The sequence below is a fragment of the Pogona vitticeps genome, chromosome 2 (genome assembly GCF_051106095.1).
Source record: "Pogona vitticeps strain Pit_001003342236 chromosome 2, PviZW2.1, whole genome shotgun sequence".
Classification (NCBI taxonomy): domain Eukaryota; kingdom Metazoa; phylum Chordata; class Lepidosauria; order Squamata; family Agamidae; genus Pogona; species Pogona vitticeps.
Window position 1 is genome coordinate 273,351,624 of NC_135784.1, and position 16,957 is coordinate 273,368,580.

Below are 16,957 nucleotides of genomic sequence, written 5' to 3' on the forward strand. Positions count from 1 at the left end.
ACATCCATATTGGTAAGAAATGAGGTGGAAGTGGGTAGAGAGAATGCCATTCCCTTTTTTGGCCTATGGTTCTTGTGCCTGCAATTTCCAGAGTGAATTATCAATTTATTTACAATTGAGAGTCAACACATAGCAAAGGAATACAGTACTTTCCTTAGATACAGTACTCAGAAAATGTCTCAGATAATAAGAAATAGCAATATCTCACAGATTGTATAATATATAGTACTTGCAAAGCAAGACAATAAATTTGTTTTAGAACCTCTGCTTGATGTGACTACGAACTGAAAGCAATCAAAAGTAAGGCTGCCAAGGGTCCCCCTTGCTATGTGCTTATTTACTTTATTTTCCTCCCAAACGATGAGGCCCTATAGGCAGCTCTGCCCAAGCACAATGTAGCGATTAAAGAAGAAACTTTCAGCCTTCACTTTGAATTTCCTTGCAGATGTTGGCTTAAGCCAACCCCTTAACCTTTCTGCAACACAGTTTTTGTGTGTGCATTTAAGAAGCCTCTCTCCCCCACTCCCCACCACACTCCTCCAACTCCCCTTCTCTCTTGACTGTAGATCAAACACTTCCATGACATATGGGTAAAGTATTTGCCAAGAAATTGCTGTTCTCACGATGGGAAATTGTTGCTCTATTCCTCCCTTGTTTCACCCACCAACAATGTTTAGCAACCCCCACCCCTTTTTAGGGCAGGCTAGGAGGGGAATGGGAATGAATGGGAATAGTTAGTTTCCTATTGCCACCCTTATGGCCCTGTTTTCACAAGAAGAGCCCTCTTCTGTCCCCCCACCCCCACCCCACACCTCCTTCTCTGTTCCCTTTGCCCAGGGAATGAGAATGAGAAAACCACCTCCAACTTCAGTTAAAGGGGAGAAGGGGGGGGGAGTCTGTGAAAAGATATTCATTATCTTTACTGTTCTGTTAATAACTAGTCCCCAGGGCCTATTTAAAATATCATTAACAATGGAGCTCAACAGAGGTATAAATGTCAGAATATGACCAAGGTCAGGCTGTTTTTTATAGGCTTACTCCTTTCTTATTATGATTCCACTGTGCCTATTTTATTCTGCACTTACCTCCTTTGCCTCTTAGATACACTGATTCTCATTGCCAAAAAAATTTGGCATGGGAAATAAATCCCATTATTGGTAGCACCCACATTAAAAGAAATGATGCAGTTCTTCCAGGTCCTGATCAGAGGGATGGCCTTAATTTTGGAATATACCAGAACTAAGAGTCTCATGAAACTCCAATGACTAGAATCCTACAGAATATGATGAGCAGAATTTTCCACCAGCATAGCAAATATTGCCATTACTCAAATTGGGATCTCCATTAAGAAAGCCCATCTTCCACTTGTACAACCCCAATGCATATGTACAGTATAAAAGCATGTTCAGCTCAGCCAGAGTTCAATAGGATGTGAGCCTAAGAAGTTTCATTTGGCATAAACCTACAGTCCACTTCTTTAAATCAACACTGCCTGCAGCAGCTTATAAACCAAGACAGCTACCCGTTTAGAAATCAATAGAACAAACCTTTCATACATAAGAGCAGAGAACACAACAAACCAATTTATTTGTAAGTGGATTCATCCCATTACATTCCCAGCTACTGATAGACCAACTACGGTACCTAACAAAATGTAAGCCCACAAAAGACCAGTGTTAGCTTTAGTGGGAGACATCCAGTCTCAAAGCTCAGCACAGTTACTTTTTTGGATTACAACTCACATAATCCTCAGACAGCTGGGTGGTGGACCCTAGAAGTTTTAGAGTGTCAGAATTCTGCCCTGGAGTACCCACTGGAATGTCCCGGAGCATATTTGATTTTTGGAATAGAAGTTTGGTGGAAAAGGGGACTTACTCTCCCAAACATCAGTCAGCCTTCCTTCCTTCCTTCCTTCCTTCCTTCCTTCCTTCCTTCCTTCCTTCCTTCCTTCCTTCCTTCCTTCCTTCCTTCCTTCCTTCCTTCCTTCCTTCCTTCCTTCCTTCCTTCCTAGCGATGCACAATTTAAAATTATTGACATATATGAAATATAGGTAATTTAAAAAAAAATTTTTTTTGAAATGTTGTGCCCCATTAGTAAGCTCTACGATTGCTGATCCCAAGCCCAGATGAGAAAGGAGGAGGGTCAGGCGATGAGCTAGCAACCTGTCCCTGTAAAACTAAAAACTGCTGCAGAAACAGCAAGAAGAAATATTTCTGGTCAACTAGACTTGAATCTTAAGTAGTCCCATCAGTAGACAGAATGTTAGGTACAAATCATTCCTTATTTTTGCTAGTCTCTCCATAGTCTCCCTCACACACGAACCAGAACATTTCAGAATATGAAGCTTATTTTTGGCAGGGCAGGGCAATTGTTTTACTTTACAATATGTTTAATATATTCAAATGCTGCATATAATTGTATAATTTTTAAAAATAGATGAAAACTTATTCTTTTACAGACATGCACCATTATCATCTAAATGTACATTGTTTTCCCCAGTGCAGATTATTAGTTTGATTTTCTGCTGATAATGAGGGATATTGGCAGGTCTTTGGGTCCAAGTCCTAAGTCCAAGTCTTTGGTACCAAGACCTGAGTCCCAAGCCCCCACTCCAAGTCCCCATTGGGGAAAAAATGTTTTTTTCCCTCAATGAAAAGGGTAGGGTGGGTGGGTCACTAGTTGAGTCTGAGTCATTGAAAAAAACAACTACAGAGGCGAGTCTGAGTCAAGTCACTGGTGCAACTTAAGTCCAACTTGACAGGAAGTCCTGTGACTCAAGTTTCCATCCCTGCTAATAACTTATTTTTGTTAAGGTTGAAATTTAACTACTCTGATGAAAGCTTAAAATCTTAAAATTTCCAATCACTTTTCTTAATTCCCATATTTGATTGCACCATACCAATAGGAAATCATATCAATGATGGTTATATACACGTACATATAGTCTCCATAAATATGCTGGCATGATGAATCTCTTGTTTGCAGCCAGTGTTTTTCAGGTACGACTACCTTCCTTTGTATGCAGACAAATGTTTCAGTGATATTCTGAATAATAATGCCAACAATGTTCACAGGTCTTTTTAGTGCTTCCGTTAATAATCTTTTAATTGGTAAGTTTGACACTTAAAGCTGCATTTTTTTTGTTTTGAGGATAATTTGGTTCTACAGTGTGTGTTTTTAACAATAGAAAAACAAGTCATTTTTTCCTTCTGAGACTGAGTTTTATTTAGGAAATTACTTCCATTCATATTTCCCCCAATATTTTTTAAAAAGCAGTATCAATGGCTTATTAATATAAAAATGTGTATTTTTAAACCGTTGAAAATCAAAATTACCAATTAGCAGATAAAACATCTCCCAAAGCTGTCAGTGCAAACTGAAGTATTAGTTGGAAGTGGAGAAAAATGTTAATTCTGTAATAAGCCATTGAGCCAACATAATTAGATAATTATGTTGAAGAAAAGGTTTTTCAGCAGATGCCCAGAGAATCCTGGTAGCCTCCCTCAGATGCAAAGCACTCTCCACCTTCTGAATCAACCCATATCCATTATATTCTCAAATAGCTACAGAAGGCAGGTTGGCATTGTCAAATCACATCATTTTTACCTCTTACTGAAGTCCATTCCATATTGACACATCCACACTGCTAATTGGATTCTATAAATAGGATCTTATTTTTGAGGAGGGAACTGAACAAATGTAAGGGGGGGGGAATAAGATCCTATTTATAGAAAGAAAAAAGCCCTGCAGTGTCAGTAATTTGAAATCCTAAGGACAAATGGAGTGCACAGTCGTGCTACCCAAGCAAGGATGTGGGGCGAATCCAAGACATGTTATCTGAGATTAAGATTAAAATACTGTCCCTTCCTCTGTACTGTATGTAGAAGGAAGTGATGTTTTGCATTTGTGATCTACAAAGGGAGATATGATCAAGTGCTGCACTAGGGTGAAAGGGCAAGTCCACATAGGGGATATGTGACATACAACACCCTCTTGTCCATATGAGACCAGAGACAGTTGGAGATCCACACAGGGAATCCTGCTAGATCAGGATGGGCAATCATGGAGGCAGAAAGGAGAGAAATTATCTTTTTACACAGTATTTCAAAGAGTCAGGGTGAACAACGTGAGGTCCTGGACTAAATCCAGCCCTTCTGGGGGAACACTTAGTTCCCTAGATGACAACACTTCTTTATCCAAGACACCAACATATGATGGTTGCCAACTTTTGAAAAGGTCTTCCTATTTTAAAATGGCTTTTCTAAGAGTTAATTGGCAGTAAGAGCTTTGAGCTAACATATCCTAGGGTTTTGTTCACAGTCCTTTGCCTTTGGTGTAGCCTCCTAGCAGAATGAGAACTTTTCTGAAATTGAGTTTAGCTCTCGAGTTGAAAGAGGTTTCTCAGATTTTTTTTCAGAATACTACTTAAAAATGGAATTAAGAGATTTATTTTTGACCTTGCAGACTATGCTTTGCCTAAAAGTATATGGACCTGGGTTTTGAAGTCCCATTCAGCCATGGAAACTTGCTGGGAGTAGCAATGGTCAGCTACTCCTTGACCATTTCACATACCTCGAACCTTTTAGAGTCAACATAAGTCAAAAGCAACGTGAAAAGTCGTAACAACAACAGTCTTTTTTTTCTCAGTCTCTGAGAAAGAGAATAATGGTTGAAAATGATCTTGAAGCCCATTAGCTTAAATGATTGCATGTCTTGACTGGGCAGTGAGTGTAACTATAGTCTAAAGTATGTTGGCTTAAACTGTTTTGTTATTTGGTTACACTACTATGAAATGCCTGGCATCAAATCACCTTGCCAGAAGAACAAACAAAACATTTCTGGGACTGTTTATCAGGTGGATTTTTGGGGTTCTTTCAATTTTTACACAGCACCTGATAAAAATCCAGTTGCCTGGGTGAGAGGAATATACTCCTTTTTTCTTTGCACAAAGTTTACACAACTGGACTAAATCATACATTTGTTAATATTGTGTTACCTTTTTGAGAGAATAATTCTATAGGAAATTCAAGTCTAACCATGAAATAATATAGTGCCTGGTGCAAGCAACAGTAGCCCAATCTATCTCTGTGTCAGGTATAAATGATAGCCTGTTTTGCTCTTAAAGAAGTTGGTCTGCATATGTAAAGAATAGAGTTATTGTAACTTATAGTGGGAGCCTTTAGAGTAGGGTTTAAAAGGTCACAAACTACTTGTTCCCTTCTAAATGGGAACAGAGCATAGTCAAATGAAGGAGAGAAACTTATCACTATCAAGGGCTTCCAGTCACAGTGAAGGACTGTGTTAATCCTTACTGTCTCAGACTTCCTCTGATAAATTTCACCCCGGGCTCATATTATTTTTGTTTTGATAATACAGAGACTGCACCGTATGAGACGGCACAAAGTAATACTGGACAATCAATTGTGAGCTTGTTCTCTCTCCCTCCCCATGTGTTTTACCTCATGCAACCAGACTTCCATAATTTCTGATATGATGTTGCCACAATTGGGCAATAACCAAGCCTGGTTCCACTCTGATAGGATTGCTCTTGAAACCAACTAATCTTCTCTCTGTGTTCTCATTCTGTCTCTGCTCAGTATTACAAGAAATGGAAACTTGACTCAAATTTATGCAACTCAGTAGGAAATTACCACAGGGCCTAAATTAGCTGGGAAATTATCCTGCATATGCCCCACTGAAATAAATGGGAGCAGCACTCAAGGGCCCTATATGGGAGACTGTGGATTGTGCCCATAAGGTTAAATGATTACCTCTTTGACTATACAGGTTATCTCTTGCTTTTAATGTAGTTTCATTTTTGGGTCTTGTCTTATGCTTCCTTCTTGATAATGGTTTGTAGATTCTTTTCGTCCTCTCATCTTGCACATCTTCCCTCACACACACTCCCAACTGGAAAGAATTATAGGCAAAAAAAGAGAGCCCCATTTATTTATTTTAGGCATGACCTACCACCAGCTGTTGCTTTGGGAGCAGAGTTGTGTTATGTGCCTCCAGATCATTCAGTGGTTTGGGTCATCATCAGTCCAAAGCTTGCAAACTGCTGATGAGTTATAGACATGGCACATAGTAGCTCATCGGGTTTTATGTTCTTCCAGTAAGAACAACAGATGGAAAGAGGTAAATATCCTAGCTTTATATATCCATGGAATGCTAGATTTCACACATAGAGACAAAGGTATCTAGAAGACTACCATGAAATGAACAAGGCTAAGTTGGAACCCTTGTTTCTCACATCTGGTTTTCTACATGGAAATGATTTGTTTTGAAAGGAGAACTTTACGTTTTGGATGCCTACCAGGATTCTAGAGCATTCCTGAGGTATGAATCTCACAATTTTTGGTGGGATTGCTGTTTGATTTTGATTGAGTTCTTATACTGTCTCCACTGGAATTTGGGTTGTCTGCATGAGCAACTCTCTCTTTTGTGCACTGATGCTTGATTTATTTACCTCTACCCCTTCCACCACCAAACTCAGATATCCAGCAAGACACCCAGTTGGTACTGCCTGGCTTAGATAGAAAAGAGAGATAGAGCATATTTTGCATACATCTCCATATAACACCCTTTTGAAGATTTGAGTTCTGCATTTGGTGGAGCCATCATACAGCTGAAGGTTATTTTGCTTAAACAACTCAACAGAAATGTCAAAAAATATATGTTGGAATAATAATCTCTGGAACAGAAACCAGCTTCTGTGAACTGCAGTATGGATTAGGGATTACCATTCTACTACAAAACTTTGTTGCTATAGCTATTGTTTATATTTTGAAGTTCAAAAAAATCACTTAGAGCAAAAGTTGGCCCATGTCTCCTGGTAGATCTCTAGATGGTTTGTTGACTGACTGTGTTCTGACTTACAATATCACCAACAAAATTATTTCTCTGTTCTAATCTGTACTACTGAAAAGAAGAAAGGTTGGGAGCAATCACCAATCAAGATTAATTTTTTAAGAAAGACTGTTAGTAACATTCTGGACTAATAATCAACACGAATTCCTCGGTGCAGTTCTTTAATTCTAAATGTGTGTCTTTTCAACCAAGCTTCAGCTCATGGATCTCACCTTTCAGGAAGGAAGGAAGGAAAATCAAAGCAGATCCTGCACACATAGAAGTCTATCTATATCTCCTTACTCTCCGATAAGAATTTTATCCACTAGGTGGTGCTTTATCTCTTATATTAGCTACCGTAATTATAGTGTAATTATTTGATGCTGATAAGGGTTATCAGCAACTCTTTTATCTAGCTAATAAACAGCGCCGTGTTCCTGTTTTGGTAACTGTGTGAAAGGCAAAGAGGTCACTAATTAGGGTCTTAGGCAAAGCTATGCCTCTTAGATTAGAGAATCCTAGAACTGCAGAATGGCCCCAATCAAAGCTCATCAGGTCCATCTTTGCCCTTCCGCTGACACATCAAACAGAAAACAAACCACACAACAGAGACAGGAGCCTAAGATCAAGGCTACTTTCAGCGGGATTATATACCATTATTAGTGTGTGGGTTTATTAATTTCTGAAGATTGAATTTTATTCAAAATTCAGTCAAATATATGTGCCAGACTAGGTTATTCCTTGCCTCTAAGGAGAGACAAATAGGAGGGTCACCAGTTATACTCAGGGTAGGATTGCTTTTGAAAAGTCTTGTAAAATCTGAGAAATATATTTTAGGAAATGACTTTTTTATATACTATATCTCCCAGAATAATTGTAACATTTCCAAGTTTGGAGGCAGAGAGAAAGAGAGAAAACAGATTAAAAGAATGATTGAAATATTCCAACAAATAAATAAATAAATAAGGAAGCAAGTAGAATAACAATTTTATTTGAACCTCAATGGACTAGACTGTAATAATTAAATTCCATTGTGAGCCAGATCTTAAAACACCTTGGAGAATTTCTACAACTAAGCACAGCTATAGTGGAGGTAGTGAGGCATTTCTTGCAGGAATAAAATTGAGATGCAGAAACAGAATTTCCACCCTATGTGTCACTCTTACCGATAGGCTTATGCTGCCCAACACAGTGAACTCATGAAATATCTTGCCTGCATTCTTTATGGAAAGAGGTGGTTTGGCAAGTCCCCTGGAGCATTGTACTAGGCAGATGAGCACTGAGAAACCTACATGCAAGCCATGTAGACTTTGAGAGCTCTAATAGGTATTCTTTTCAGGCAGACTTATTTAACAGAAGGCAGCCCTCTGTTGGAAAATATCTGTGCAAATGGTTCTCCAGTCTAAAGATAGATAGCAAGTCAGAGCAGAAGAACTGAGGCTGCCATAACAGACTGAACAAGAAACCACCAGCTCATCCTTCCCACTAGGGCAGAATGGTGCTGCATATACATTTAGAGATTTTTCTTCTAAGTCTGCATGCTAATTTTATGTAGATCTCTGAGTTCTTTTGTTCTATTTCGTGGTGGGGGGCTGATGAAGTATATCTGGTCACCCTATCTAACTGTGTAATACATAAATGTTCTTTCTTTCTTTCTTTCTTTCTTTCTTTCTTTCTTTCTTTCTTTCTTTCTTTCTTTCTTTCTTTCTTTCTTTCTTTCTTTCTTTCTTTCTTTCTTTCTTTCACTTTTATAAGGAAAATCTTGAAGCTATAGTCTTAGCAGCTGGCTGGATAGCTCAGTGGTTTAGGTATCTGGCTGTGGAGCCAGAGGTTGGAAGTCTGATTTCCTCCTGGATCTCCTTCAGTTAGAGACAGACTGTGTGGCCTTGGGCAAGCTGAACAGTCCCAGGGTGCTCCTCAGAAAAAGAGAATCTTAAATCACTTCAGAGTACACCATACCTGGAAAACTAAAAAAAAAAAAAAAAAAAAAAAAAAAAAAAAAAAAGTTAACTGTAAGTCAGAACTGACTGGACAACACTTAACTGATTGATTGATTGGTTGGTTGATTGATTATCTTAGCAGTTAAAGTAAAAACAGGCAACAGTGAAGAAGGAGGAAGAAGAGGAGGGAGCCTCTCCATGACCGCGAAATACAACAAAAGAGATAACTTAAGATATGGGCATTCTGAAGCACTACACACACTCTTATCACTGATTGGAACAGTTTCCATATGCATCCAATTGCAGCTAGCTTCATATACACATTCCTTTATATTGAGAAAATTGCAGTGAGGTGAACATTATTTCTGTTTTACACTGCAGCACTGTGGCAGACAGTCTGAACAGACACAATACAAAGGAAATAACAGGGAATGTGGAGTCAAGAGGCAAATAAGCAAAATCTGGCACCCGTTTTACAGAGCGAGTAGATATAAATTGAACCAGAGGCGGCTAGAGATTCTGGAAGTTGTAGTCCAAAAAAGTAACTTTCCCAAGCTTGGAGAATGACTGCTGAAGATGTAGTTTTTGGAAGGCAGCAGCAAATTTTATTTATTTCTCCATTTGCTCAGTTACTTACCTATTTATTCATTAAAAATGGTTCTATACCATCCTACCGGCAAAAGCCCTCAGGGTAGTTTGTCATTATCCAAAATGGACAGTGGTGCTCCGAGATCACTAGAGTGCAGCAGTTCTTTCACTGCTGGAGGCAAAATCTCATAAGAGGTATTGGCTCACATTGGTGATACAGTATCTGTTTCTTGCATGTGATGAAAGCATTTATCTGGCAGCTTTCCTTAGGCATCCTCTGCTTGTGAAGACATACGGTGGTTTTAAAGATTAGCGTGATTATAACAACCGAATACTTTGATTCCGTCCCTCTGTTTTGAAATATTTGATGAAGTGCCAGCTCCAGCTATATAGCTTCGCTCAGCATTACTGAAAACACCCAGGCAAAGCCAATGAGAAAAGGCTAACCCTCTGGTTTTCTTGTGGCCTGGAGCAAAGGATGTCAGCTATTTATACTTTTCATCCACTACAGATGCCATCTGGCTCTGTCCCTGAATTATTCATTCCATCAGTTAAAGCTTGGTGAAGAAATGAATGGTTCTATCCCTGTTTTCCAGCCCCAAGCTGGACATGAGGGATATGTTCCTTCTTGCCCCAGGATGTTGCGGCTCCCATATTTCATTGGCTGCTTTCCTCTGAGCAGCATGATGTCACCACCACTGCTAATTCACTCAGAGCAGCCATACATAAACATCAGCCCCAGGTGACACCTTTTCTTGTCAGACTGTTCAATTTCACCGTCAAACAGGAGGGACTGAGAGTCTGGCTACTTCTCCACGCTAACCACATTTTATGCCACTATGTTGACTTACGCAAGGAAAGCAGAGCAAACAATGCAATTTTAAAAAACCCTTGTTCTCAGTTAAAAATAAATATCTTATAATTACAAATAGACTTTGCCCTTGAATTGCATGGTTCTGGGCACCATGATTTTGGTTATACACGGATGGGTTTTTTAAAATAAATAAATAAATAAATAAATAGATAGATAGATAAATAAATAGATAGATAAATAAATAGATAGATAAATAAACAAATAAACAAAAAACAAAAAACAAAAATTCAACAAATAAATATTCAATAAATACTGTGCTATGATTCTTCTCCAAGAAGTGGCTTGAGAAAGGTTGGTCTCCAACCCATCATGGCCCCTTTTTTTTAGTGTTGTAACCATGCCCAGTCTGATGGTGGCAGCCTAGCTGGCCCCATCTCCCCACATGGTGGTTCCACATGATGGCCAGGGAGGATGCTGGGGCATGCTGGGACTGGGGAAGGTCAAAGTGATATGCATTCTGTTGAGGGGGCAGAGGTCACGCCTCCATTTCCCCAATGTGTGTGTATGTGTGAACCAACTGTTTATACTTTGTAGTTATGTTTTGAGGGCATAAGAGTTATACATGGATTTTGAACTACATGGGAGTAGGGTGCCCCTAATGCCAGTATTGTTGAAGGGAAAAGTGTACTCAAGAGAGAAAAGAAAAGAAAAAGAGAAGTCATCATGAAGCATATAGACAGGGGCAGCAGGATTTCTATATATACTCTAGAAGTACCACATCTGTTCTTCTGTTGCATGGCTGGACTGATGTGCTTTAAAAAGCAAAAGGACATATCCTGCAGTAAAGGCATATTTTAAAATATTGAGGAAAAAAAAGAGGAAATGCTGTAGATCAGTGAAAAGGCACATGCTTTGCTTGTCCTAGACCTCAGGTGGAAACCCTGGTGCCTAAGTAAGGCTAGAAAAAATGTCTGCCTGAAACTTGAGTCATTATGGACTGTCTGAAACCTGGGCTCCACAGAGGACCAGGGATTACTGTAGTTTTTTAAAAAAAATAATAATTAGCCATCTTGTTGAGCAAATGACGGTTTCATTTGCTGAATAACAGGTTGGCCCTCAAACTCAATAATTTGCACAATAGCCAAAGCCAAAACCCTGCCTGGGAAGCTAATAGCATTTCACTCAAACTGTTGCTAGTTGAACAATCCCTGCTATTCACTGTGCAGATCAGGAGTGGGTAGAGTGTGGCCCTCCTGATATCCATGGACTGCAACATCTATCAGCCACAGCCAGCTTAACACCATCTGGAGGTCCATACTTGCTGGATGCCTGTTGCAGGCAATACCAAGCCAAACGGACTAATTGTCTGATCCAGCACAAAGAAAATTCCTATGGGTATGACCAGACTGCAAGCAAATGGTGGGAACCAGGTGTCGATAAACTACTGCTCCCAACATCCTTTACCACTGGCAAGGTGGTGGGGCTGGAGGCAGTTGAACTCCAACAATATCTGGAGGGCCACAGGTTCCCTAAGAGGCAGGGCTCTACAGTGGGAGAAAGTAGAGCTTGTCATATATGTAGGACACACACACACTGTTTCCCTGTTGGGGGGGGGCAAATCAACATATTGGACTAAGAAGACCCCATCAACAGCTATGAGGAAGAAAATGTTGCTGGAGGAAGCAAGCAAAGTTAAGACATATAATCCCTCTTGTGATCACTTTGGCCATTCTAGCCAAAGTCAAGCCAAAGCACAAAAGCAACACTTAAAATTGTAATGCCTCTCATCTGAACTTGACCTATTTCTGTTCTTTAATCAATGGGTATTGTTACTGTCGGTTAACTGTAAGGTTAGGACCTTTAAGTAAAGGTTATGATAATCAACCATGCTTTTTCATGAACATGGACAGAAAGGGGCCTTAGAAACCAGGACACTTTTCTAAACAACCAAATGCAAGTTTACTTTAGTGACAGATCCAGATAAACAGAATAAGGCAGCTGTAAAAAGAATTCCCACTGAAAATGTGCAGTTTTTCACAAACTAAACAGCTCTCCAGTAAAGAAATTACAGAATATTTAGAGGCTGGAAAGGGCCTTCCTCAAGGGTCCTTGAGATTTTAAGAGGAAGAGGCATATAAAATGCATGAAACTTTACGTTTGCTCAGAGCCTGTTTAATATTTGGTATATAAATATACTTTTCTTAATCAAATCATCCCAAAATAGAAAAGATATTCATTGTGAACATGGATTAGACAAGGATGCAAATCAGATTACCTCCACTGAAATTTATTGTGAACCAAAGTTATTCATTTTTACAATGAATCCAGGACCAAATTCAGCATAAAAGTGTAATGGTATAATCAGACAGCAAGCAAGGCACACATCTCCCTTAAAGGGACCCTTCTGTCTGCTGGGGAAACTTTCCATCCCCAAAGTAATCTTTCTACAGCTGGATTAAAAAGGTCTGGCTTGGGCATGGATCGGTGTTGTGCTGGAGCACAATGCCCCATACATCATTTGATTACCAAGAAATAGATCACACCAGATCACTCCACAAGCGGTCCAAAATGTGATCTATTTCCACTTCTGGTCACACTCCAAGTGCACGCAGTATACCGTAGGATGAATTTTCTGCTTGTGCTAAAGCTAAATTCTACCCTTCTTTCTAGTGCAGGAACACTAGCCATCATCAACAATACTGGGATAAGCATTCTTTCCTGCAGTGATGCAGTTTGCGAGCAGACCAACTGCTGCAGGGTTTGGGTTTTCTTTCTACACTTTGGTAAAACAGAATTCCCATAGAATTCCACACATATCTGTATGATGGTTGGCTGAGCAGCTACTGAGAGGTTACTCAACTGCAACCATGGTTCTTCGAGTGGTCCTCTGTGAATCCACACAAATGGTTTTAGACTGCGAGGAGTCCTGTGCAGGTGCAGTTTAAACCCATTTGTGTGGACTGACAGAAGCCACAAAGAAAAACGATTAGATCTTATCGGGATACTGTGGTCTTACTTTAAAAAAACTAATTCAAACAAATACTGTATTTATTTGTTGAAAATTACAATACTTATTCATCAGACTGTCATGTTGTACATTCATCCCTGCAGGAGGGCAGGGTTGCTGGACCTGGAATCCTAAATCTACTTGTACTAATATGCATAGACAGACACACTGATTGGAATCCTGTTGTTGGAGCTGCACAGTCATAAAATGGGTAGTTGACATTGATTTTCAAATATTAAAGGGCCCCCACCCATGTCCTGAGACTCACAGAGTCATCCCCTGATTGAAAGAGATCCCAGGAAACTTCAGAATCTTGGGAGGAAGGAGAATAGGAGAGGCTTAATCTTTTTCTGCCAACTGAAATATCCATGAAATTTGTCTCCCCTTGCACAGCAAATAGAATTAGAAAAAAAAGGGCTTCCATTTGTGTCAAAGACTAGAATTCCCTCTTTTCTTGTGTTATATTTAGAGGATGGAAAAGTCACTTTGGGTGACTCCAAGTTCTGGAACACCCACCTACTCCCCAACGAGAATATTCCCAGAATTCTGGAAGCTATTATCCAAATAAGAAACTTTATCGAGTTCTGGCTGTGTTATATTTTAGCCCCAAAGCAGCTTACAAAAGTCTATAAATCTGACATTTAAACAATGCAATGAAATACAGCTTTCAAGAATTTGAAGAAATAATCCTGTAATAACCATCTCAAACAGACAAACAGACAACCCTAAAGAACGGGTCACACTTTACTCATGTACAAAAGTGAACATCAGTTCCAAAAGGACAGTGCCAAGTGGTAGGTCCAGCCTTTACAAGGTCTTCAAATTGCAAGGTGAGTAGCTTACCCTTGGTGTTAACATCTGGAACAGTTGTAGACTGAGATGTTGGCATGCCATACAAGTATAGATTGAAAAGTAGGGTCCATTTGATTCCTTGTCATCTTCTTAGCAACAACTCTCAAGGCATTTCTGTATCTAGAGTAATTACTGACTTTTGGGAAACATATCTTTGGCGCACAAACCAGTTGCCTTGTTGGCTGGACTGAGACAGGTGGCCAGCAGCTTTGGTCTGTCCAATTGGTTCTGCTAACACAACTCAATTGCAGCATAGTACAAGAAAATACCATACCCAGCTGACATTGGGATTGCTTTGGCTTCTTTATTACATTTGTGAGTGGTTTGGTCTTGATTGAGCAATTAAGAACCTGTAGCTTTATCTGCTCCTCATTTGTCGATACCTACTGATCCAGATGCCTGCTCTTGTGAACTTGTCTTATGGGGGAGCAGACTGACTATTGGAACCAGCATCACTGTTTATTGGCGAAAGTGTTCATTAACATAGTGAAAATAGTCCTGGCATGTAAAATGTGAATGATACCTGTCGGATACCTATTTCTAAAACCCTGGAAAACAGACCCTGGGAAAGAAATTCTGTTGCATGAGACCTCCCAGCATCTTTATAGCATCTTCAGTGTTTCCAGCTGGGATATTTCTGTTTGCATCCAGCAGACACCACCATCTGGGCATGACTAAGCCAGTTTCACAGCGGATAAGCCCAAGTGATATTTTTATTCACTTCACAATGTGTTCAGATTTTAATGAACAAATGTGAGAGGCAACCAGAAAATTAGATCCTACAGCCATATATCTTCCTAAATTGCTAGGGCTAATAAGGAGAAAAGAACAAAGCAATAACCTTCCTAACAAACAAAGCAAGAGATAGAGGAGAACAGACAGTCCCTGGAGGGAAATCCTTGTTTTTGTAATTATAAGAGGCAGAAGTTTTGGAACATACACCTTATTTGGCAGCTTGGGTACTAAACAATCCCCAAGCATGTCTGCGCATAAGTCTCACATTACATGCCCATGAAGTGCAGCTTCCTCGCCAATTGAGAGTAGCAACTGGCCAGTTGTGCCTCCCATTGATCTACAACAAATAGAGCAAGTTATGCTGAACACAATGCAAACACTGTTGGAAATTAATTTGCAAAGGAGGAAGTCAGAATTTGGTCTGGCTGTCAGGGTTTTACCCGCTACTTTGATTGTTACTGCAAGCTGTAAAGAGAGATACAGCATTAAATCTGTTAGATTGACAACTAAAAGGTGTCCATGTGAAATTCATATTTCAAGTATGTATAAATATAAAACTAAGAGGCAACACATTAAAACAGGCATATCCCTTTTTTCTGTTTCTCTGAAAACAGAGAATGTGTCTTTCCCAAATCCCAATACAGTAAATGTTTTTCCAGTCAAATTTAATTGACAGTTCACTCATTTAAAAATATATGCCGTTAATACACTCATATTTCTTGAACTGGGTGATAGCGTTAGTAATAAACACTGCTAAATTAAGTTTTAAAAGAATGCTGGTGAAACATAAAGGCTTCTTACGATGCTGTATGTGCTAATTAGCTTACCAACACCATTATATCTTTGTTGTCACCAGTAATTGCTTTTGTGAATGGCCACAATAATTAATAATATGCACTTCATTTTCTTCTGCCTCACTGTTAATTTATTGCTTGTTAAATAAGACAGGGATCTTGGGTTGTTATATGTGCACATGACTATTTTGTCTAAATATTGCCACCATTTTATGTTCCATTTACTACCTTTGTATATTTATTTCATCACATTTTTCAAAAATGCTGCTCTAGCTATTGTACAAGTTATGACCTTCCCTGTTTTAGCCTCACAGAATTCATGAGCTAAGAAAGGTAAGAAAGAGTGATCAAATGTTGCCCATCAGAGTTTCATGGCAGAGCGGGGCTTTGAACAGTCTCCCCAGTCACAGTACATCAAAGAAAGGAACTGCTGGACAGCTCAGGGGTTTAGCTATTTGTCTGCAGAGCCAGAGGTTGGGAGTTTGATTCCCCACTGTGCCTCCTTGACAAGGGCTGGAACTGATGATCCATACAGTCCATTACAGCTCTGCAATTCTAAAATTAATTTGTTCAAATTATGCTCCTGGAGGAACACTTTGCAGGTACTTAGAATCTCCAGAAATACACACACACACACACACACACACACACACACACACACACACACACACACAAACACACACACACACACACACACACGAAAGAGATCTTAGATGAAATCAGACTGAGCTCTCTCTAGAAGCAAAAAATGGCAAAACTGAGGCTGTCATGCTTGGGGCACATCTACTACTACCACTACTACTAATAATAATTGTAGGAGGTGCAACCCCCAGTAGACCCCTGTAACCATGTATCTGTAAAACAGCTTAGGTGACAGGCCCTGGTAAACCCCAGTGACACAAATGCTGGGTGTTATAGTGCAAACACACACACACACACAAGCACACACACACACAACAAAAAGACCTCCCAATTGTTACCATGGAAATGATTTGAACACACCTTGCACCTAGGAATCACACCTGCTTTTCTCTTGGTTGCTTATCAGACTCCTTCTTGACTCATATGGCCCCACTGATAAACACAAGGACAGATTGCACCTCTGTTGGACCATTGAACTATCAGGCGAACTTGTGAATCCCAAATGATTCTTCTTCAGGCAGAGCATTCCATAGCTGTGGATGGGGAGATGAGGGAGAAGCATCCAATGCCATCCTTGCCAGATGAGGAGGCTTCACTGGACCACCACTCCACTTCTGCAATGCCCTGCCAATGCCAACCAGTGCCTGTTTAGCCCACCAGTTGGCCCGGATTCTAAACTTTCATTTAAAAGAAAGAACTAAGAGATACTGTAAAAGGCAAAGCGTGCAGTCACTG

At 39.7% G+C, this 16,957-nt stretch overlaps 1 protein-coding gene across 1 annotated transcript in view; it reads right to left on the minus strand.

Annotated features, from left to right (window-relative positions):
• Positions 1-4,446: 4,446 nt before the first annotated feature.
• The window catches only part of XRCC4 (X-ray repair cross complementing 4), a 172,498-nt gene continuing 159,987 nt past the window's right edge, over positions 4,447-16,957 (minus strand). Inside the window, exon 9 of the mRNA XM_078386389.1 lies at positions 4,447-8,817. Coding sequence (XP_078242515.1) covers positions 8,789-8,817 — 29 coding nt within the window. The 3' untranslated portion in view covers positions 4,447-8,788. The remainder of the gene's footprint in view (positions 8,818-16,957) is intronic.